The 24,170-nt window shown below is 38.3% G+C and overlaps 1 protein-coding gene across 1 annotated transcript in view; it reads left to right on the forward strand.

Moving 5' to 3' along the window:
- Positions 1-24,170, forward strand: part of TTN (titin) — a 277,219-nt gene that overhangs the window by 86,061 nt on the left and 166,988 nt on the right. The window contains exons 77-110 of the mRNA XM_053907301.1: positions 347-628; positions 895-1,173; positions 1,288-1,569; positions 1,716-1,994; positions 2,094-2,381; positions 2,573-2,851; positions 2,946-3,224; positions 3,328-3,606; positions 3,747-4,034; positions 4,175-4,462; positions 5,941-6,222; positions 6,852-7,130; positions 8,596-8,877; positions 8,994-9,272; positions 9,763-10,050; positions 10,393-10,671; positions 10,784-11,062; positions 11,147-11,425; positions 12,007-12,294; positions 12,424-12,711; positions 13,187-13,477; positions 15,700-15,987; positions 16,586-16,678; positions 16,799-17,084; positions 17,600-17,783; positions 18,227-18,316; positions 18,413-18,680; positions 18,789-19,049; positions 20,648-20,857; positions 21,087-21,164; positions 21,267-21,293; positions 21,763-21,822; positions 22,115-22,198; positions 23,834-23,902. Coding sequence (XP_053763276.1) covers positions 347-628; positions 895-1,173; positions 1,288-1,569; positions 1,716-1,994; positions 2,094-2,381; positions 2,573-2,851; positions 2,946-3,224; positions 3,328-3,606; positions 3,747-4,034; positions 4,175-4,462; positions 5,941-6,222; positions 6,852-7,130; positions 8,596-8,877; positions 8,994-9,272; positions 9,763-10,050; positions 10,393-10,671; positions 10,784-11,062; positions 11,147-11,425; positions 12,007-12,294; positions 12,424-12,711; positions 13,187-13,477; positions 15,700-15,987; positions 16,586-16,678; positions 16,799-17,084; positions 17,600-17,783; positions 18,227-18,316; positions 18,413-18,680; positions 18,789-19,049; positions 20,648-20,857; positions 21,087-21,164; positions 21,267-21,293; positions 21,763-21,822; positions 22,115-22,198; positions 23,834-23,902 — 7,935 coding nt within the window. The remainder of the gene's footprint in view (positions 1-346; positions 629-894; positions 1,174-1,287; positions 1,570-1,715; positions 1,995-2,093; positions 2,382-2,572; positions 2,852-2,945; positions 3,225-3,327; positions 3,607-3,746; positions 4,035-4,174; positions 4,463-5,940; positions 6,223-6,851; positions 7,131-8,595; positions 8,878-8,993; positions 9,273-9,762; positions 10,051-10,392; positions 10,672-10,783; positions 11,063-11,146; positions 11,426-12,006; positions 12,295-12,423; positions 12,712-13,186; positions 13,478-15,699; positions 15,988-16,585; positions 16,679-16,798; positions 17,085-17,599; positions 17,784-18,226; positions 18,317-18,412; positions 18,681-18,788; positions 19,050-20,647; positions 20,858-21,086; positions 21,165-21,266; positions 21,294-21,762; positions 21,823-22,114; positions 22,199-23,833; positions 23,903-24,170) is intronic.

Consider the following 24,170-nt stretch of genomic DNA (forward strand, 5'->3'; position numbering starts at 1 on the left):
GTGATCCTATCAAATAGTGTTTAATTGAAATTTGTTAAATATTGTTTCAACTGTCTATTCTCATTTTTTGTACTTTTCTGTCATATGCATTCTGATTTATCATTACTAAATTTTGATAAAATACCTCTATAATACATTAACTTATATGTTTCAGTTTATATATCAAACTACAAAAATAAACTTAACAGTTAAACCCTCTATTAAAAGCTTATTTTATAGAAAAGATAACATGTTACCATAAAATTATCAGGCAGTATATTCTTCATAAACCAGTGACCAGTTTAAATATGTGTTTGTGGGATCTTCAACTACAAACATAAGCTATTTTTTTCCTTTGATTTACTAGAACCTCCCAAGTTTGTTAAGAAACTAGAAGCTTCAAAAATTGCAAAACAGGGAGAACCCATCCAACTGGAATGTAAAATAAGTGGTTCCCCAGAAATCAAAGTTTTGTGGTTCCGAAACGACAGTGAACTTCATGAAAGTTGGAAATACAACATGTCATTCGTTAATTCTGTGGCATTGCTTACCATCAATGAAGCCAGCACTGAGGACAGTGGGGACTATATCTGTGAGGCCCATAATGGTGTTGGGGACGCCAGCTGCAGCACAGCCCTGACTGTTAAAGGTTAGACACACTAAGCATCTTTCTTTTCCTCTGATTTGCTTCTTTCTCAACAATGTTATGAGCTCCAAACTAAAAAGGCTCATTAAGAGGATTTGCTTGTAATTCTTAAATTAGTTTTTACGAATTATTATTTCTGGTGTTTGTTAGCGTAAATGTCATATGGTCACACCAATCCCTCTTAATGATTCTGGATTCTAAGATATTTTTTTGCTTTTTAGCTAGCAAATATTCTCATCATTTAACTTCTTTTTTTTTTCTTCTGGTAGCACCTCCCGTTTTCACTCAGAAGCCTTCTCCAGTAGGAGCTCTTAAAGGTTCTGATGTTATCTTGCAATGTGAAATTTCGGGAACCCCCCCATTTGAAGTGGTGTGGGTTAAAGATCGAAAGCAGGTTCGAAGCAGCAAGAAATTTAAAGTCACTTCAAAAAATTTTGATACAAGTCTTCATATCCTTAATCTTGAAGCCTCCGATGTAGGAGAATATCACTGCAAAGCTACTAATGAGGTGGGAAGCGACACATGTGTTTGCACTGTCAAGTTCAAAGGTTTGTATACATGGGCACAAAAACATATGCCTCTTCCTTTCATCTTTTCTTGCTCAACTAATTATGTGGCTGTGAGTCTCTTTATTTTCTCTAACCACAAATTTCTTTCATTAGAACCCCCACGGTTTGTGAAAAAGCTAAGCGACACCTCAACCCTTATTGGGGATCCTGTTGAGTTACGGGCTGTAGTGGAAGGCTTCCAGCCAATTTCTGTTGTCTGGCTGAAAGATAAAGGTGAAGTCATCAGAGAGAGTGAAAACACTAGGATTTCATTCATTGATAATGTTGCAACCCTCCAACTTGGGAGCCCGGAAGCATCTAATTCTGGAAAATATGTGTGCCAAATCAAAAATGAAGCTGGAATGAGAGAATGTTCAGCAGTCTTGACTGTACTAGGTTAGTAACGAAGTAAAACCTGAGAAAAAAATCAAATTGGCCCATGATCATCATCTGCAAATAGTACTCTTACCCCATAATATATTGATCACACTCTTAGTTTGGAAGGTGACTTTATTTTCAATGCATTATACTTCTTCTTTTAGAACCAGCCAGAATCCTAGAGAAGCCAGAACCCATGACTGTCACTACTGGAAATCCTTTTGCTTTAGAGTGTGTAGTGACTGGAACCCCGGAACTTTCAGTCAAGTGGTTCAAAGATGGGAGAGAATTATCTGCAGACAGCAAACATCACATTACATTCATCAACAAAGTGGCTTCAGTTAAAATCCCTTGCGCAGAGATGAGCGACAAGGGGTTATATAGCTTTGAAGTGAGAAACAGCGTTGGTAAAAGTAGCTGTTCTGTGTCTGTCCACGTTTCCGGTGAGTGGTAGGAGGTTCTCATGAGTATATAATTTTTCCTAGAAAAACAAAAAAAGAAAGCTTCTCTTATCAAAGGAAAACTACTCTTCTCCACCCTAGATCGCGTTGTGCCTCCTTCCTTCATCCGCAAGCTGAAAGACACGAATGCCATCCTGGGAGCCTCCGCGGTTTTGGAGTGCCGAGTCTCCGGTTCAGCCCCGATTTCAGTTGGCTGGTTTCAAGATGGCAATGAGATCGTTAGTGGGCCTAAATGCCAGTCCAGCTTTTCAGAAAATGTCTGTACTTTGAATCTGAGCTTACTGGAGCCCACCGACACAGGCACATACACATGTGTGGCCGCCAACGTGGCGGGTTCTGACGAATGCTCTGCCGTCCTGACCGTGCAAGGTCAGTGTGCATGGATCGGGCTGCAGCTTCTCTAACGTCTTTTCTCTGAGGGACTTAGTGCCTGCCTTGCATTGCAATTTCTTTATCTTCTCTTCATGCTTAGTCTTAGTTCCCTTTTCTTCAAGTAGCAGAAGCACATCTCACCTGGATTTCTTTTCTTTCTTGCTCTCCCCCTCCCTTGGGGTATCCAGAACCACCGTCTTTTGAACAAATCCCTGACTCTGTGGAAGTTCTACCTGGAATAAGCCTCATATTCAGCTGCGTCATTAGAGGCACCCCTCCATTCAAGGTCAAATGGTTCAAAGGCAGCAGGGAACTGGTGTCAGGGGAGTCATGCACCATCTCTCTGGAAGATTTTGTGACAGAACTGGAGTTGTTGGAGGTGGAGCCATTGCAGAGCGGAGACTATTCTTGCCTTGTTACTAATGATGCTGGCAGTGCCTCCTGTACCGCACATCTTTTTGTGAAAGGTCGGCTCTTTGCTCCCACTTGCGTATCTTTTCAATTTTCTTCCAAGTCTTCATTTAAAGATGCCAATTTTACCCTCATGTTTTCTCCATATAGAACCAGCCACCTTTGTGAAAAGATTGGCTGATTTCAGTGTGGAGACAGGAAGCCCCATAGTTCTCGAGGCCACATACACTGGCACACCTCCCATCTCAGTGAGCTGGATGAAGAATGAGTTCCCTCTTTCACAGTCTCAGAATTGCAGTATTACCACGACAGAAAAGTCTACCATCCTGGAAATTGTTGACAGCACTGTAGAGGATTACGCACAATACAGTTGCCTGATAGAAAATGAGGCTGGTCAAGATATCTGTGAAGCTCTGGTGTCTGTCTTAGGTGTGTTAACAAGTTATCTCTCTTTCATTGCTATCTTTTCTTTCTTTTAAAGCATCCTCTTTATGTTAGCGTGACTGATTGATTATCATCCTTTGTACCCTAGAACCACCTTATTTCATTGAACCTCTGGAACATGTGGAAGCAGCCATCGGAGAACCCGTAACTTTACAATGTAAAGTGGATGGAACCCCAGAAATTAGAATTTCTTGGTATAAAGAACACACAAAGCTACGATCAGCTCCTGCGTATAAAATGCAATTTAAAAATAACGTTGCCTCTTTAGTAATCAACAAAGTGGATCACAGTGACATAGGAGAGTATACGTGCAAGGCAGAAAACAGTGTGGGGGCCGTCGCTTCTTCAGCTGTGCTTGTTATCAAAGGTGATGATGCTTTCGTTTAACGAGTCTTACTGTGTGCTGACAGATCCATTTTCTTAAAAACATCAAAATTTTAATGGGTTGAAATATATCGTGGTTGTTTTCTCTCTTGTGAATAAGGATTATCTGTAACTTCTTTACAGAGCGCAAACTTCCACCTTCCTTTGCAAGAAAACTGAAGGATGTTCATGAGACTCTTGGCTTCCCAGTTGCGTTTGAATGTCGCATCAATGGCTCAGAACCTCTTCAAGTGTCTTGGTACAAGGATGGGGTGCTTTTGAAAGATGATTCTAATTTGCAAACATCTTTTGTTCATAATGTAGCAACTCTTCAGATTTTGCAAACTGACCAGAGCCACGTTGGTCAGTACAATTGCTCAGCTTCTAATCCTCTTGGAACTGCTTCATCCAGTGCCAAGCTCATTCTTGCAGGTGAGTAGTTAATCACCTTACTCTCTTTCTTACCAAGCAGCTTCGCTGCTGTGGGCCACTGGGCTGGTGCCACTTAGTTCCTGCTCTATGTCTGGGAGCATGAAAACTGAGGTCACCATGTTGGTCTTCATCCTTTTCAGAGCATGAAGTGCCTCCTTTCTTTGATCTAAAGCCTGTATCAGTAGATCTTGCTCTTGGAGAAAGTGGTTCTTTTAAATGTCATGTAACTGGAACTGCACCCATCAAAATCACTTGGGCCAAAGATAACCGAGAGATTCGCCCTGGAGGCAACTACAAGATGACTTTGGTCGAAAATACTGCCACTCTGACAGTTCTCAAAGTAAGCAAAGGCGATGCTGGGCAGTATACCTGCTACGCAAGCAACGTCGCTGGAAAAGACTCTTGTTCTGCTCATCTGGGTGTACAAGGTACTTGTCCCAAAAAAGTAGCAACATCTCTTACATTTTCAATATCTTGAAATATAGGAGGAAGGGTGTGCTTGAAAGTTATGTTTAGGACCATGGTCTAGTAATTAGAAGAGACCAGATGGATCCAGAGCCTATCAAGTGGGGTCAAGCTTTAAAATTTTTTATTAAAAAATTATAAAACCAGTAAAACATGGACTGAAAATCCATTTTCAAAGGCTAAAATAGAGACGAGGGAAATGGTGAACAAAAGTGTTTGGCAGAATTGCAAGAAGATCCAAGTTTTGAAAGAAATCAGTAGTTTGTAAATTAATGGATTTAGTTTCTCTAGAGGGTAGCGGATCCCAAACAATCAAGCCCTTCCAGAAGAGTGAGCTTGTGTCAACCTCTTTTCCTCCACTATACCCGCTTAAATAATAGTGGAAGTCAGAGGGCTGAGGAGAACATCAATGTTCAACATTGTAGAAGGCAACCATTTCTGTCTGTAGCAAGTGCATGGCTGCTATTGTCAGAAATTAAATAGTTAATGAGCTGCTGATTTAACCCATTAGAGAAATTTTTAAGGGTTTTTGTGGTGATACTTTATAGATATCTTGAAATTAAAATAGCATTGTATTTGCCAGCCCATTTGCTCTATGGCATATTCCTAATCATTTTTATCTCCCTGAGCTTGAATTTTTTCCTTCAGTTAATGAAGAAAGCATTGCTCTCCCTACCTCATATGGGAAATTATGAGGGTTGAAGAAATATCTATCTAAGGTGTATAAGAGAAATTGGCATAAATATTAACAAAACTCACCCAATTTTGTTATTTTGATTCCTCATGGTACATATCTGATATCTTTGCAGCCATAGGAGATAGGCCTCTGCTGACTTACATACAGGAGAGTGGTCAAACTCTCTTATTTATTCCCGGTGAACCTCATAGGGCCTCCAGCAACAGATGCACCCTCTTCCTCTGATCTTGCACTAAAGATACGACTTGGGGGGCACCTGGGTGGCTCCGTCAGTTTAGCATCTGACTCTTGATTTCAGCTCAGATCATGATCTCACGGGTCCATGAAATTGAGCTCCGCATCGGGCTCTGTGCTGACAGTGCGGAGCCTGCTGGGGATTCTCTGTCCCTCTCTCTTTCTGCCCCTATCCCGCTCAAAATAAATGTTGTTTGAAAAGATATGATTCTTTTGTTGGGAGGAGGACCACACAATATGGATCGATGTATTTTCCTCCTTCCTTTTGCAATAATATTTAATGTAGGTGCTTACTGAAATAAATGCATGTTAGTTTTAGAAATTTCTGCTTAGATTTAACCATTGTTAACTACTAGTTATTAGCTATTCTTCCCTGAATGGCCTCACATAATTTGTTTTCCAGAGTTAAAGACCTCTGCATCTGACAAAGAGTTTCCTTTTTTCTCTTCATCTTGAGTTACGCATGTCTTTTCCATCCCTTACCTTGTGTTTTCTCTCTTGGTTCCATAGAACCACCCAGGTTCATTAAGAAGCTAGAACCATCAAGAATTGTGAAACAGGATGAATCCACAAGATATGAATGTAAAATAGGAGGGTCTCCAGAAATCAAGGTGTTATGGTACAAAGACGAGACTGAAATTCAAGAGAGCAGTAAATTCAGAATGTCATTCATTGACTCGGTGGCAGTGTTGGAAATGCACAACCTCAGTGTTGAAGACAGTGGAGACTACACGTGTGAAGCCCGCAATGCAGCAGGCAGTGCAAGCAGCAGCACTTCCTTAAAAGTGAAAGGTCAGACCTTACTCTTCCTTCGTGGTTTTCACACTGGACTCCTCTCCAGCAGTCCTCTCAGTTACCTGTTTGATTCTCTAGCAGTATCTTAAATTTTTACTTATTTTATTTTTTTATTAATATATATAGTTTATTGTCAAATTGGCTTCCATACAACACCCGGTGCTCATCCCAACAGGTGCCCTCCTCAATACCCATCACCCACCCTCCCCTCCCTCCCACCCCCATCAACCCTCAGTTTGTTCTCAGTATTTAAGAGTCTCTTATGGTTTGCCTCCCTCCCTCTCTGTAACTTCCCCCCCCACCCCCCCCCCCCCCCACTTCACCTTCCGCCTGGTCTTCTGTTAAGTTTCCCAGGATCCACATATGAGTGAAAACATATGGTATCTGTCTTTCTCTGCCTGACTTATTCCACTTAGCATAATACTCTCCAGTTCCATCCACGTTGCTACAAATGGCCAGATTTCATTCTTTCATCTTATATGTTTAAAGGGTGCAATTGAAAATTAAAAGTGGTATTGTCTGTCTCGATAATAGAACAGAAAACAGATTCCCACTTGAAACTAGATACTTACAGAACACATCCAAATATTCCTTTTTTCTCTAACCCAATTACCTTTCAATTGTAGAACCACCCATTTTCCGCAAAAAACCTCATCCTATTGAGACACTGAAAGGAGCTGATGTTCATCTTGAATGTGAGCTGCAGGGCACGCCCCCATTCCAAGTTTCTTGGCATAAGGATAAGAGAGAACTGAGGAGCGGCAAGAAGTACAAGATAATGACTGAGAACTTCCTAACAAGTATTCACATCCTGAACGTCGACACTGCGGACATGGGGGAATACCAGTGCAGAGCCACCAACGATGTGGGCAGTGACTCTTGTATTGGTTCTATCACTCTGAAAGGTTAGAGTGGCTTCATTTTTTTCTGTCTGCTCTTTCCCTTCCCATTTTTTTCCCCTCTAATTGTGATACTCTTTTGGCTTCTTAGTGATGCCCTGTCCTTTTATCGCTAGCTCTGTCTTCCACTTTTCCTTTTTTATTTTTCCAAATCCTTTTTTAATGTTTAGTGTGCATCCCATTTCCAAATCCTACCAACTACCATTTTAGACCATTTTTCCTGTGGATTTCATTGAACTTAGAATCCTGGAGAGGACAAGATATTTGACTCTTTCAGCTTAATGTAAATTCTAGCATATCCCTGCTCTCACTCACCAAAAATACCTCTTATTTAAGAAATGGAAACAACACATTATCACTAGTGTAATTCCTCGCATTGCATGACTTAAGTACTACTAGACCCATACGTTCTATTTTTTTTTTCCAAAAGGTTTTATTTTTAAGTAATCTCTATACTCGATATGGGGCTCGAACTCACAACCCCGAGATCAAGAGTCATATGCTCCACTGACTGAGTCAGTCAGGCACCTCTGGAACATTTTTGTATGAACATCATCTGTTTTTTTTCCTAAATGTAATTTATTGTCATGTTAGTTAACATACAGTGTATACCATGTGCTCTTGGTTTCAGGAGTAGATTCCCATGATTCATCACTTACAACACTCAGTGCTCATCCCAAGAAATGCCCTTCTCAATATCCATCACCCATCTTCCCCTCCCCACTGTACCCCTCTTCAACCCTCAGTTTGTTCTCTGTATTTAAGTCTTTTATGATTTGCCTCCCTCTGTTTTTGAAACTATTTTTACCCTTCCCTTCCCCCATCGTCTTCTGTTAAGTTTGTCAAATTCCACATATGAGTGAAAACATATGATATCTGTCTTTCTCTGACTGACTTATTTCACTTAGCATAATACCCTCCAGTTCCATCCACGTTGCTGCAAATGGTAGGATTTCATTCTTTCTCGTTGCCAAGTAGTATTCCATTGTATATGTAAACCACATCTTCTTTATTTGTCAGTTGATGGACATTTAGGCTCTTTCTATAATTTGGCTATTGTTGAAAGTGCTGCTATAAACATTGGGGTACATGTGCCCCTATGAATCAGCTGTCTGTATCCATTGGGTAAATTCCTAGTAGTGCTATTGCTGGGTTGTAGGGTAGTTCCATTTTTAATTTTTTGAGGTACCTCCACACTGTTTTCCAGAGCAGTTGCCCTGGTTTGCATTCCCACCAACAGTGCAGGAGGGTTCCCCTTTCTCCACATCCTCACCAGCCTCTGTTGTCTCCTGAGTTGTTCATTTTAGCCACTCTGACTGGTGTGAGGTGGTATCTCAGTGTGGTTTTGATTTGTACTGCCCTGATGATAAGCGATGTTGAGCATCTTTGCATGTGTCTGTTGGCCATCTGAATGTCTCCTTTGGAAAAGTTAGACCTATGCATTTTAAATGACATGCCTCTTTGCCTTCAGCACCACCAAGATTCGTGAAGAAGCTCAGTGATGTTTCTACCATCGTTGGTGAAGAAGTTCAGCTGCAGACTACTATCGAAGGCGCTGAGCCAATTTCAGTGGTGTGGTTCAAAGATAAAGGGGAAATTGTTAGAGAAAGTGACAACATATGGGTTTCTTATTCAGAAAACGTTGCAACCCTACAGTTTGCAAGAGCAGAAACAGCCAATGCTGGGAAGTACACCTGTCAGATCAAAAACGATGCTGGAATGCAAGAGTGCTTTGCCACACTCTCTGTTCTCGGTTAGTACAAATAGAACATTGTCATGAATACAAAATACAGCCTTACTGGTATCCATGTTTTCCTTAGTTTTTCAGCTTGATTTTAAAATCTGAGTGTAATCTGTATCTCATTCCAGAACCTGCAGCAATTGTGGAAAAGCCGGAATCCATAAGAGTTACCACAGGAGATACCTGTACCTTGGAGTGCACGGTCACTGGCACGCCTGAACTCAGTACTAAGTGGTTTAAGGATGGAAAACAACTGACAAGTGACAGCAAATACAAAATAAGCTTCTTCAACAAAGTATCTGGCCTTAAGATCATTAATGTGGCACCTCGTGACAGTGGCGTATACAGTTTCGAGGTGCAAAACCCCGTTGGCAAAGACAGCTGTACAGCCTCAGTTCAAGTTTCAGGTTGGTTGGTTAGCCTTTTGCCTCAGTGTTATTTTAGTATAGCTCCTGATTTACATATACACGTATGGGAAGCTCCATCTTCTACAGTGTGACCGTGAGTCTTACATCTTCTCCATCAGCAAAATCAGAAGTAACGTACCCATAGAGTTAGAAGAAAACCACATGGAGAAATTTCCACAATTCAGAGTGATTAGAGTAAAACTGAATCCCTGGAGAAGGACAAAGTTTGTCTTTAACTATCACTTATGCTGGAATAATTCACCACACAACAGTTCACAGTGATGAGAGACCAAGATCCTTAACACATCAATCAGTACATCTCACGTTGATTCGTGAGGCTTTTGACTGTGTGAACCCATAGGGAACTCTTTGATACCTTCGCAAAAAAGCCAAGTGGATCTAGGGATATTCCATCAAAAATACAATAATTCTCTTTTCAAATCATGTTCTAACTGATGTCCCTTGTTCGTTTGATTTTTACCACATTCAGACCGAATTGTTCCTCCTGCATTCACGAGAAAATTGAAAGAGACGAATGGTCTGTCTGGTTCCTCAGTTGTAATGGAGTGCAAAGTCTATGGATCACCTCCGATCTCTGTGTCCTGGTTCCATGAAGGAAATGAGATCAGCAGTGGAAGGAAATACCAGTCCACCCTGACAGATAACACTTGTGCTTTAACTGTGAACATGCTGGAAGAATCAGATGCCGGCAACTACACATGTGTAGCTACTAATGTGGCTGGTTCTGACGAATGCAGTGCTCCTTTGACTGTGAGAGGTCAGTTAAAAAGACAGCAAAACAGGGGCACCTGGGTGGCTCAGTTGGTTAAGTGTCTAACCCTTGATCTCAGCTCACATCATGATTTTGCAGTTTGTGAGTTCTAGCCCCACGTTGGGCTCTGCACTGACAGCGTGAAGCCTGCTGGGGATTCTCTCTTTTTCCCCCCTTCTCTCTCTGCCCCTCCCCCACTCATGCTTTCTCTCTCAAAATAAATAAATTTTAAAAATACAGCCAAATAGAGCTGTATTTCATAGTTTGTTAAATTTAGTAAGTATTTTTATCATCAAAGTGGAAAAATATTAAATTGTTTTTGGTATGTGTTTGTGTGTGTTTGTGTAGAACCACCATCTTTTGTTCAGAAACCTGAGGCCATGGATGTTTTAACCGGAGCCAACGTAACTTTCACAAGCATCATAAAAGGAACACCTCCTTTCAGTGTCAGCTGGTTCAAGGGTAGCACTGAACTAGTACCAGGGGACAGATGTAATGTGTCTCTGGAGGATTCAGTTGCCGAACTGGAGCTGTTTGATGTAGATACAACACAAAGTGGAGAATACACCTGCATAGTTAGTAATGAAGCTGGCAGAACTTCTTGTACAACTCATCTCTATGTAAAAGGTTTGTTGGGCTGCTATTTTGCATTTTTACAATTAGCATACACAAAGTAACAGTTAGGTCTATATCTGAATGTATATCGGTTGATTTCATATTGTCGATCTGTTTTCTATAGCCCCAGCCAAATTTGTGAAGAGGCTCAATGATTACAGCATAGAGAAAGGAAAACCCCTGATTCTAGAGGGCACGTATACCGGAACTCCTCCTATTTCCGTTACATGGAAGAAAAATGGCATAAACATAACTCCTTCTCAGAGGTGTCATATAACCACAACCGAAAAGTCTGCAATCCTGGAAATCCCAAGTAGCATGGTAGAGGACGCAGGACAATACAATTGCTACATCGAAAATGCTTCTGGAAAAGATTCCTGTTCCGCACAAATACTGATACTAGGTTTGTTATCCCACATTCATATCTTCATGTATAAATAATCATCTGGCATGTCTCTTGATGACTATTTATCTCTCCTGCCTGCAGAACCACCGTATTTTGTCAAGCAGTTGGAGCCTGTTAAGGTGACCGTTGGAGATTCTGCCTCTTTACAATGCCAAGTTGCTGGGACCCCTGAAATTGGGGTGTCTTGGTACAAAGGAGATACAAAATTAAGACCTACTACCACCTACAAAATGCATTTTAGGAACAACGTTGCTACACTGGTTTTCAACCAGGTTGACAGTAGTGACAGTGGAGAATATATCTGCAGAGCTGAAAACAGTGTGGGAGAAGTTTCTTCATCAACTTTCCTTACTGTTCAAGGTGATTGCAATATTTTAGAAGTGAATGAATTTGTGTTGCTTTTGAATAAGATTTAAAATACCTGGTGAAGGACTTCCTTCTGCCCAATGCAAAATATTCCACTTGAGAAATTACATCTACAGTTAGTGGCTTACCTTTGTCTATAGGTGGAAGTGAGAAGAGGCCTAAGTGTTTGGTTGGAAGGATCATGGAATCAATTGTCTCTGTAATTAAATCTTTAAGAAAAATGAGTGGCCATATTTTTAAAATTTCACCTCATGAGTATCCCATTCAATAGGCAACAAGGCAGTCCTAACAATAGGAGAATCTGCTGTGTGCCTGGAGATGTACCTTAAGCCAATCAATTTCCCCTCAGGCTTACATGTTTTTGTGCCTAGTATGCATTAGGGTGACCACAGAGTGAAAATTTTGCTCCGAAGGTTTGTATGTTGTTCTTTGCGTCCAAGTTAATTCAAGAGCTGTTAATACCTCTTGATATTTTTGTAGACATACTATTATCTATATAACAATAATTGTGAAAAGAGTATTTGGCAAATTAAAAACATCCAGAAGTGTTCATTATTTTAATTCTGTTCCTACAGAGCAAAAACTTCCACCATCATTTTCTCGGCAATTGCGAGATGTCCAAGAAACAGTTGGACTTCCAGTTGTTTTTGAATGTACCATACATGGATCAGAACCTATCTCAGTGTCTTGGTATAAAGATGGCAAGCCGTTGAAAGATGGCCCAAATGTACAAACATCATTTTTAGATAATGTAGCCACTCTGAATATTTTTAAAACAGATCGGAGCCTTGCAGGCCAGTATTCTTGCACAGCTACAAATCCTATTGGGTCGGCTTCTTCCAGTGCCAGACTCATTCTCACAGGTTTGTGGATTCTTTGAGTTCTTTCTATTTCTATAAATAAAATTTCTGTAATCAAAATTAAGGAGAAAACATCACAGTTTCTGTCAAGTGGAGTGGCTATAAAACCTTGCCTTTCTGCTCTGCTTTTAGAGGGGAAGAACCCACCCTTCTTTGACATTCCTGTCGCCCCTGTGGATGCTGTGGTTGGGGAAAGTGCGGACTTTGAGTGCCACGTGACTGGGACACAACCAATAAAAGTCACCTGGGCCAAAGATAACAGAGAGATACGCAGTGGCGGAAACTACCAGATTAGTTACCTGGAAAACAGCGCCCACCTGACAATCCTGAAAGTGGACAAGGGAGACTCCGGGCAGTATACCTGCTATGCTGTGAATGAAGTGGGAAAGGACTCCTGCACGGCTCAACTTAATATAAAAGGTATCATTTATTTCTCATGTGGTCCAACAAAAACATAATCATTTTCTTTCTGTTCTTTCCTAACAGTGCAGTTTCTATCAGGGCAGTGAAATTTAGGACAGTTTTAAACAGATGACATAAAAATGTTTAAGAAGAAATGTTTCTCTAGAGAACAAGTGATATTTTAAATTCATATTTTTCTAAAACTATATACATCCTACATAACCCTAAGGCCACCCTCCTCTTTTTATTTTTTACAATTATGTGGTTCTGGAGACAGTTGTAAGTTATTTTCATCATCTATCCCATAAATGAGAGAACAGTTTAGAATAAGTTTGTGGAGGGGGCTGAAATTTTAGGAACATACACTGATTTGGTGTATTTAGTTGGTCAGCATTAACTTTTAACGTAAAATATGACTCCTTTTTCCTGAAAAGCCTCACATCGATAACCTGCTCCTGGCTTCCATTTCATATATCATTGCAATTTCTTACAGAGCGGCTCATTCCACCAAGTTTCACTAAAAAACTCTCAGAGACAGTTGAAGAAACAGAAGGGAATTCTTTCAAGCTTGAGGGCCGTGTTGCTGGCTCCCAGCCTATAATGGTTGCATGGTACAAGAATAATATAGAGATACATCCAACTTCTAACTGTGAAATTACGTTCAAGAACAACATACTCCTGCTGCACGTCAAGAAGGCGGGCATGGGTGATGCTGGTTTGTACACATGCAAAGTGTCGAATGATGCAGGCTCTGCTCTGTGTACATCTTCAATTGTCATCAAAGGTTAGTTATCCTTGCACCCCCAAGCCTCCTGTGTTCTTCTTTATTGCCCATTAGATATTCCCGTGCATTTCTTCTGACATATGCATTTCTTCTTTACATCTGTTGACCAAGTAAGTTATAACAGATACATGTACAGTTGACCCTTAACAAATGGAGGTTACGAGCCCTGACAAATCCCTGTATAACTTTCGACTTCTCCAAAACTTTACTAATAGGGGACTGTTGACTGGAAGCCTTACCGATAACATCAACAGTTGATTAACATAATTTTATGTTATGTATTATATGTTATATTCTTACAGTACAGTAAGCTAGAGAAGAGAAAAAAATCTGCCGGTAAGGAGACACACGCCATTCAAACCCATGTTGTTCGAAGGCCAACTATAAATATACATTATGTAATTGGCACACCATAATTCCACATATATTTGCTTAAAATATATTACTATTTGTAATTTACATGGCCAGCAAAGTAGGTGTCCTTTACTCAAGGGACTAAAATCTTAGCTTGTAGATCATATCCCACAATTCTCTCCAGCAGCTAGAATTAATTCCAAGTCTACTTGGAAATTCATGTGCAAGTGGTATATGGATTTTTATGAAGCATATTTGTTTCAAAAACTTCTTAAATTTTCATCATTGAAAATTGCATTAGCTTTGCTCATTTCTAGTTATATCACACTCTAAAACATTCTCTTTTCCATTGCTAAAGGATTATTGTTTGACATATATTGCCCAAACCTTTTAGCCTGTAAATGAATATTAATCCCAGACAAAAGAGTAAAATTTGCTTGAAAAGGAAAAAAAAAAGATGACTTAAAAGATGCTGCATATCATTATGGAAGATGTATTTAAATATACAGTCATAGCTTGAGGCAAAGAAATAGAGTGTATCATTTAAGGAGGTCTTTTTCATCTGATCCTCTGACCATAATGGCTTCATCCAGATGAGTCTGATGTAGAATCATCAAAATCACTTTACAAGCCAACTTCCTAGAGTAGCTGGGAGTTTGATTACCAGCTCTGATGACATAGCATGCCATTTCAGGGTGCGTGCACAAGTAATAGGTTAATATCACTAATAGGCTAATATCATTGAGTTGTCTTAACTTAAAATACACTCATTGAACAGAACTTAAGTGCATTTAGTTTTAAAATATGTTTAATAAAACAAAAAAAAATGTATCCTTAGCAGTGTCTTATGTTTATGATTTGTATCCCTGGTGGTTATTAAGTAGATAAGTACTTTCTATAGAATTCAGAGACAATTTCTTTGTAGAAATAAAAAATTTTTTATGTAGACGTCAGAAGTTTTAATCATTACAATCATGAATATTGCCTTATTTTAATATTTCTCAGAATCACTGAATAAAATCATTATATAACACTGAGTTGGACATGGCCTTCCAACGTTACTTGTGTATTCTTCATTGGTTTTCAGTTGACTGAGCTTCAGCTGCTGTTTCCTTTGGGCAAAGACTGGATTTTAAACGCTACTATAGCTGCATTTAACAACTAAAGATGAAAGTCACAGATAATCACGTATTACGATATGGGCTCATGGATTACTAAAATGTTGGCTTTCCTTCCCAGAGGACAGCAAGAACTGCTCCTCTAAATGAGGAGAGTTCCCCAGTAGGCCCTTAGTCTTTAGGGTTTGGCAAAAATGCAGATATATGCAGGTTTGAGAGAATCAATTGTGTGCTACATGGCACAGAAGTTTATAGGAACTGCCAGTTGCAATGTTTGCAGTGCTTAATCAGGACACAGATGCTTACATGATTTATGAGCAACACGGCATCTAGTCTTTGCTTATTTTTAAATCTTTGTCTTTAAAAAAAAATCTAACAAATGTAGCTGTTGCCTTCAGAGAGTAATCAACCTTGATTCAGTTCTTGGTTCAGTTCTACTACCACAACCAGTATTGCCTGTTAGAGGCAAAACTTATTTCTTTTCTGGAATTCAAATTTTTTTGGCTTTTATGTTCCTTTTATGTTTAAAAATAGCCCCTGGGACGCCTGGGTGGCTCAGTTGTATAAGCATCTTACTCTTGATTTCGGCTCTGGTCATGATCTCATGGTTTGTGAGTTTGAGCCCTGCATCAGGCTCTGCACTAAAAGTGTGGAGCCTGCTTGGGATTCTCTCTCTCCCTCTCTCTGCCCCTCCCCTCCCTCTCAAAAATATATAAATAAACATTTTTTTAAATATCTTTTCAATTCCAGAACCTAAGAAAGCGCCTGTGTTTGATCAGCACCTTACTCCAGTAACAGCAAGTGAGGGAGAATTTGTGCAGCTCAGTTGCCATGTTCGCGGATCAGAGCCGATCAGGATCCAGTGGCTGAAGGCTGGAAGGGAAATAAAGCCTTCAGACAGATGCAGCTTCAGCTTTGCTAATGGCACCGCAGTACTGGAACTTAAGGACGTGACTAAAGCAGATTCAGGAGATTATGTGTGTAAAGCTTCAAATGTGGCTGGAAGTGACACTTCAAAATCAAAAGTGACCATTAAAGGTACAGATACCTCCAAAGTATTATTCAGACCAAGTCAATGACTGGTCACATTTATTTTCTTATTACAACTTAAATAAGAATGGAATTCAATTTTTAGAAACATCAGTTCTTGCTCACTTGCAGTTATAGCCCCCTTATTATGACTGAAGTATTAGAGAATTCAATGAAAATGATTTCAACACAAATTGTCTGAAATTATCCCAAGTTCACCATCCTCTTTCTTGTACCTTTTTTACTGTATCCAAGAATGTATAATTAAGTTCCAAAAATTATGCTATAATAATGTAACATGAAGTAGTCTGATGTCATAGTCCTGGAGGAAATCTATATAATAAAGCCAAGCATAGAAATACAAAATTTGATACTGATATTATAATTGTCATTCAACCTGTATGTGAGAGCTATAACTAGTTATACTAGTTATAAATGCTTATAAAATTGCTGTATCTCCCATAAGTCACTCTTATACTCTCATTAGAGTCCTAGAGTGAATGATATCTTTGACATGGCCAAATTCCTAAAGCTTATTTTACAACGGAATCATCTATTCCAATTTTAACGTAATTGTAATAACAAAACATGTAAATATGTCTTTCAGACAAACCAGCCGCAGTCCCTGTGGCTAAGAAAGCAGCAGTAGATGGGAAACTCTTCTTCGTGTCAGAACCTCAGAGTATCAGAGTTGTAGAAAGTAAGTTCTTGGGAAAAGTGCATCGTTGTCTACCCTGTACATTTTGCCACCAATTTAAATCTGCAAGAACTGATTTGGGAAAATTAAGGTCTTCATTCATTTGCTTTCATTCTTCCTTAGAAACCACTGCAACATTCATTGCAAAAGTTGGAGGTGATCCAATTCCAAATGTTAAATGGACAAAAGGGAAATGGAGACAACTGAACCAAGGGGGTCGCATTTTTATCCACCAGAAAGGCGATGAAGCAAAGTTGGAGATTAGAGACACCACAAAAACGGATTCTGGATTGTATAGATGTGTCGCATTTAATAAACATGGTGAAATTGAAAGTAATGTTAACCTACAGGTGGATGAAAGGAAGAAACAAGAGAAGATTGAAGGAGATCTTAGAGCAATGCTGAAAAAGTAAGTTCAATTAAAAAAAACAAACATGCACAGTAAATTTCCATTCACAGAAGAGATCTCTCAAGAGGTATGGACCATTCCCTCCAAGATTCAGATCATGTAAGAACATAAGCACACAGACATTCTCACAAAAACATATAAGCAAACATCCAGTATTTGGGCATAAGTTGGTGGCTCATTAAGATCAATTTCTGAATGATCATGAGAAAGTTTTGAGAATGAAGTTTTATTAAAATTTTGAACAAAGGAAATGGTCTACAGAGAAGTGTGTATGCATCTAGATATGAAATTTTTATTTCTATGTATTATTTCTCATTCTAGAGCCAAAGTCAGATGTTTAACCGACTGAGCCACCCAGGTGCCCCTGAAAGACTAATATTTCTTGAATAAAGGACATAGCACTATGTCTTTGTGAAGGGGAAAAGAACCTTACTGACATTTATAATCTTTAAATGATAGGCAATTCAAAATAAGTAGAAGACAGGTGATTTATGTGTATTTCTGATTTCATTTAGGACTCCAATCTTAAAGAAAGGACCTGGAGAAGAAGAGGAAATTGATATCATGGAACTTCTCAAAAACGTTGATCCTAAAGAATATGAAAAATATGCCCGGATGTATGGAATCACTGACTTCCGGGGTCTTCTTCAAGCATTTGAAATACTAAAGCAAAGTCAAGAAGAAGAGACCCATAGATTGGTATGCCCTTTTGTATATAGCATCATCTTAAAAATTTATATTTGGGGGGTGCCTGGGTGGCTCAGTCGTTTGAGCTTCCGACTTCAGCTCAGGTCATGATCTCGCGGTTGACGAGTTTGAGCCCCGCATGGGGCTCTGTGCTGACAGCTCAGAGCCTGGAGCCTGCTTCAGATTCTGTGTGCGTGTGTCTCTCTCTCTGCCCCTCCCCCACTCATGCTCTGTCTCTCTCTGTCTCAAAAATAAAATAAACATTAAAAAATATAGATTTAAAAAATTATATTTGAAACATCTAATATATCCCCTTTGAATTTCCAGAGCCCTACAACTGTATAAGATCACTTAGTATAACCTAAACAGCATCAAGAGTGGAAGCTGAGTAGAATCATGTATCCTCGAATTCACATTTTTTTCCATATGTAATACTTACACTTTTTCCTCCTCAGGAAATTGAGGAAATAGAGAAGTCAGAGAAGGATGAAAAGGAATTTGAGGAACTTGTATCATTTATTCAGCAAAGGCTGTCACAGACAGAGGTAAAATGAGTTATGATGATAATACAGTGAACAGGTTATTATTCAGGATTATAAGGAAAGGAGTGACTAACATGTGTCAATTCTTTATTCTCCTAGCCTGTCACTCTGATCAAGGATATTGAGAATCAGACAGTTTTGAAAGATGATGATGCTGTGTTTGAAATTGACATTAAGATTAATTATCCAGAGATCAAGCTTTCATGGTACAAAGGGACTGAAAAACTGGAACCCAGTGATAAATTTGAAATAAGTATTGATGGTGATCGACATACACTCAGAGTCAAAAACTGTCAACTTAAAGATCAGGGCAATTATAGACTGGTGTGTGGTCCACACATCGCTAGTGCTAAACTAACTGTAATTGGTAAGTAAAAATCATCGTATTAAAAAAAAAAAACTTGTGAGATTAATTCACTATTGAGCACATCTGCATGTGTTATTGAACAAAATGTTTTTTGTATCATTCCAACAGAGCCTGCTTGGGAGCGGCATCTTCAGGATGTTACTTTGAAAGAAGGCCAGACGTGCACCATGACATGCCAGTTTTCTGTGCCAAACGTAAAATCTGAATGGTTCAGAAATGGCAGAATCCTTAAACCCCAAGGTAGACATAAGACAGAAGTGGAACACAAAGTGCATAAACTGACCATTGCTGACGTGCGAGCAGAAGACCAGGGCAAGTACACCTGCAAATATGAAGACCTCGAAACTTCAGCAGAGCTCAGAATTGAAGGTGGGTGAAAGAGTATGGCTGGACTTCTTTCAGCACAGGTCATTGGCAGCCGTATGGGACCCCTGCTGCTTGCTGTCACCCTGCCATTGCGCATATTCCAAAGTGCTTGTGTTCTCATTTCCCAACACGTACTCACAGCATTCACTCACATCTCAAAATTCACATGAAGCCAAAAGGGAAATAGTCACACAAATGCCAATTCCTTTGCGTAGTTTTGGATCAAAGGCGGATACCAGTCTAAACTAAGACATGACTTTCTAACAGTTATTTAAATTCTAAATAATTCTGCAAAATTCAACAAGTCTTTATAATTTTACCAGTTTCCATAATTCTCACATCTGTGATTCTTATTCTAAGAAAGAAATCACAGAAATGACCAGATTTCATAGCTGTATCTAAAAGATCTTGGCTATGAGTTGATGTTTTGTTTATAGAAATTAATTTGAATCTACCTATTAGATAAAATTAACAACATATGGGGTGTGTGATTAGCAGCTATTTTTCAAAAATAATTATTTCATGTGAGGATTATATTCCAATCTTCTAAATCTCTGAAATAAAGTGAAATCTGAGGATTTAGGAGCAGCACTATTCATTTCTCAATCCTTTGACTATATGCACTATCTGAAGACACCCTGGGGTTATTTTGAGCAACATTTTGGCTATAATGATAGCATCTACTTCCAGTTGATGCCCACTTATAGTTGTTGAAATACAACTATATGACTTTTCAATTTCTCTGACTTGCTTTAAATGGGTATTAATGCCTGGTTGTATTTTAAAGCTCAAAAAATTTTCTTATTTTCAATTTAAAGGATCCAGTTGAAACCACTTATCATTTTTTAAATAATTGCATTCTTATATGATCCCTCAAAAAAAAAAAAAAAAGAAAAGCTCACCAGAGTACTTATGATGTCGAAGATGTTCTTGATACTATTATACATTGAATTCCAGACTTCCGAATAAAATTTTGCAGAAGGACCGCCTACTCCAGCCCATTCTCCTACTAACCATGCCTGCAATTCCCATGGATTGACTCCTTTGTGTATGTCCACAGGTGCTTACAAGCAGGTTTCAGAATCTGATAAATGAATCTTGTGAAATTTTAAAGTTCAGACTTCCTACTGAGTTTACATTATTTCACAAGGAAAGTTATAACATAGTAGATAATAAACAATTCTAGGTCCTGAATAGCAAGATTATTTTTACAGAAGATAGAATTTCAAAGGAGAATAAATTACAGAGTAAAGTTAAGTTTATGTTCCCTTTATTTTGAACCCAAACTTCACTAACATTTTAAAGTTTAATTTGACTTTTGGGTTATAAGCACCTTTGACTGTTGCCTTTGTGCAAATATTTTAAGGACTCTCAGGGATTTCTTTATACTTTCCTACACTGGTCTTGAAGGAATACACTTAAGTATTGGGATAATTTTTTGTTACTGATGCAGACAAGAGCTCTTTCTTTTTTGTTTTACATTTTCGGCCTTTGTTATATTCCAATTGGAGACAAAGATGGAGAGTTTAACTGTCTGAGGAGAAAGGAGACTACAAAAACTTCCTCCCTGTACAATCTAACTTTGACTCCTCTTTGTACAGCTGAACCAATTCAGTTTACGAAACGCATACAGAACATTGTGGTGAGTGAGCATCAGTCTGCCACCTTCGAATGTGAAGTGTCCTTTGATGATGCCATTGTAACATGGTATAAAGGACCAACAGAACTGACTGAGAGCCAGAAATACAACTTCAGGAATGATGGTCGCTGCCATTATATGACCATCCACAATGTGACCCCAGATGATGAAGGTAATTCAGTTCACAGGGTCCTTGTGAATATATCATTTAAACCTTGTCCGTTTTATATACTTGTACCCAAATTTACACTTACACTCTGTAATTTTATATAGAATACTATTTAAGGAAAGAGAATTATATATAAATATACATAAATAAATTCAAATTAAATCCTGTATTTAAATAAAGAAGGGTAATTTACAAACACCAGAAAACAAAGTTTGATGATTCTTCTCCTTAGGTGTCTATTCGGTAATTGCTCGACTGGAACCAAGAGGTGAAGCCAGAAGCACAGCAGAACTGTACCTAACAACTAAAGGTCAGAAAACACCACATGAAAGTCACACTGCAATCTTTGAAACAAAGAAGGCTGCCCAGATGATTCTAAATACAAAAATGTCATTTTTTTTTTCTTTTGCAGAAATCAAACTTGAGATGAAGCCTCCTGGTAAGTTAAAAAAAAAAAAGAAAGAAAGAAAGAAAAGAAAAGAAATCAACCCTTGTTCACCATATATTCAACATAATTTTGTAAATGATAGAAGCCAAACTGAAAAGTCTAAAAATATTGTTTATTTTTTTAGTCCAATATTATTCAGTAAAATTATTTTCAGGAAATAAGATAAATGTTAGGCTTTGTGAGCTTGGGAAATTAGAGATAATAAGGTCTCATTTAGCTGGTATCTAGGATCATGCCAAAATTGTGTGGCCATAGAACAAAACCAGTTTTCACAGGGAATCAACCTGCCTATGTGGTTACTTACAAAAGAATTCTAATATCTCTCTATATTAGATCCTATATACAGGTGTCTGTAGATTAGATTCTGCTGTTGGAAATGCCTGACAAACACATCTTAGTTATCTAATAAATATGTGTTGTTTCAATCCCTCGATGCTGATCATTAAATGTTCCTTTTCAGATATTCCTGACTCCAGGGTTCCAATCCCAACCATGCCTATCAGAGCAGTCCCTCCAGAAGGTAAGACCCAACACCACGACACCTGGGCTTGCAGCAACAATTTTCTACCATTAGGAAATTAGCGATGCCAAACCACAGCAGAAAGCCAGAACACATCATATTCTTCACTGTATATTTAAAAATCAAAACAGAAGAGTAGTAACAATTATAAATATATGCTATTTTTATTTTCTCTGGTTGATTAATTTGTAGTATAACACCTTTGAGTACTGAAAGTAATGAATCAGACTTTTCATTATACTTCACACCAAATAAAAAACCAAACCATGATGATGGCATTTCTTTTCTTCAGAAATCCCTCCTATGGCTGTTCCTCCTATTCCTCTGTTGCTACCAACACCTGAAGAAAAGAAACCACCAGCAAAACGCATTGAAGGTATTTTATGTTATCTACCTAAATGTCAAAGTATATGATTAATTATTGCAGACCTGGAAAATGTTGTCAAATGCAACATGTTGGCCCTCTAGTGGTCAACAGGTTGAATTGCCTTTCAAAATGTAAATTATTTGCTTTCGATACTTTAAATATGTGTAAGACAGACATATGATTAAAACTATGAAAATAACCATGAAACCAAATGCAATGCTTGATATTAAAATATTTTATCTTAATGGAATCACTTAAACATTAATGGCAAATTGATTTCATGTTTCTTATTATATATGTGTATATATATATGTACAATATATTTTATATAGTATATGTATATATACATATATACACATGTATATATGTATATGTATATATACACGTGTATGTATATATATGTATATGTATATATACACGTGTATACATGTGTACGTATGGAATTAATTTCTAGTGAAGTTCCTGGGGATAACCCATACTAGTTTATGGTCATGTTGCAAATTATAGTTTGTATTTTTTTCTCAGTTACAATGTTAATGCCTTTTTAAAATTTGCTGTTTTGTTACAAAAATATGACTTAGAACATCTTTGATATATTTGATTTCTTTTTTCCTTAGCTAAGGAATGAGTTAACCGATAAAGAGCTCTTGAGTATGTCAGGGAATTTCCCTTTTCAAATACTTCAATAGACAAATTATGCTATTTGTCCCCCAAGCTATTCAAGTAAATCAGTCAGCAGACTTCCTGGGACTTTCTAGAGTTCTGAAAGTTGAGAATTGCTGTCAGAATTCTCGCATCAGGAAAAAATTCTGCATGTCAAAACCAGATATTTCCATAGTCAGATTTTTGTGTAGCATTTTCCAGGGTTTGGCATGCTAGTCCCCTAATATCTGCTACCATTGGTGCCAAGAGGTTGAGCTAGTTTTCAGCCAGCCTCAGGGAAACTATAGTAGACAAACAAAAAATGAAAAACTTCCAGTTATGTGATGAATACATCTCAATAACAAAAGCATTTTTATAACTTATATGAATAGTTAAGTATATTTCATCTACTTCTGAGAGCAAAGAAGAACAAGAATTAAAAATCATAAATTAAATTTCCATTTACATGTGTTGTCAGGAATAATAATCATATCTTAATGAATGAGTCTTGGAATGATACTGTCAACATGGCTAAGTTTGACTACCCACTAAAATATGAGACCTTATTTTAAAAGTTAAAAACTGTGCTATTCATGAATATCAAAAGCTGTAATCAAGTTATGAGTAAGGGCCATGATCAAAGTATAATGTCAGCAACAACAAAGAATACTTCTACGGTATCATAGATGGGACTTTTAATTTTACTAATTCGCTTGTTCTTTCTGACAAATTAAAGTGCTCTTATCTAAGTGAAACAAAGTGAAAATGTGGACCTTTTCTATTTATGGTATCACAGGTTCATGGGCTCAGTGTTTTGAAAACTTGAACTGTAGACAGGCATAAAATCACCCTACATATTCTATCTCCATCCAAAAAACATTTTCTGCATTCTAGCACAAGACCTTTCTGAAACAAGGTATCTTGCAATAATGTTGCAAGATCTCATTACCATCAAAGCCTGGAAACATTTTACTTGTTTACCTCTGACATTCTTTTTTTTAGTGACCAAAAAAGCTGTGAAGAAAGATGCCAAAAAAGTTGTTGCAAAGCCCAAAGAAGAGGCACCTACAGGTATTATAATTAGTTAATCAAAATTGAATGTTACTGCTTTTCTCCTGGTTAACAATTTTAAATGCCAAATAGTGGAGGCTGAGGAAGGTAAGAGTTTGAATTCACAAAATGGAACCTCTGCCTTCCCTCACTCACGCCCTCTTCTTAAACTCAGTCCTCACTTTCTTTTCGTCAACTTTCTACTTTCTCCTTTTTTTCTTCCCTGTCCACCTGTGCCTGTGTCTGTCCATGGCACACAGTGGTAGCACCAGAGCTCTTGTTATCTCTG

The sequence above is a fragment of the Panthera pardus genome, unplaced genomic scaffold, assembly GCF_024362965.1.
Source record: "Panthera pardus isolate Hobbes unplaced genomic scaffold, ASM2436296v1 HiC_scaffold_10, whole genome shotgun sequence".
NCBI lineage: Eukaryota > Metazoa > Chordata > Mammalia > Carnivora > Felidae > Panthera > Panthera pardus.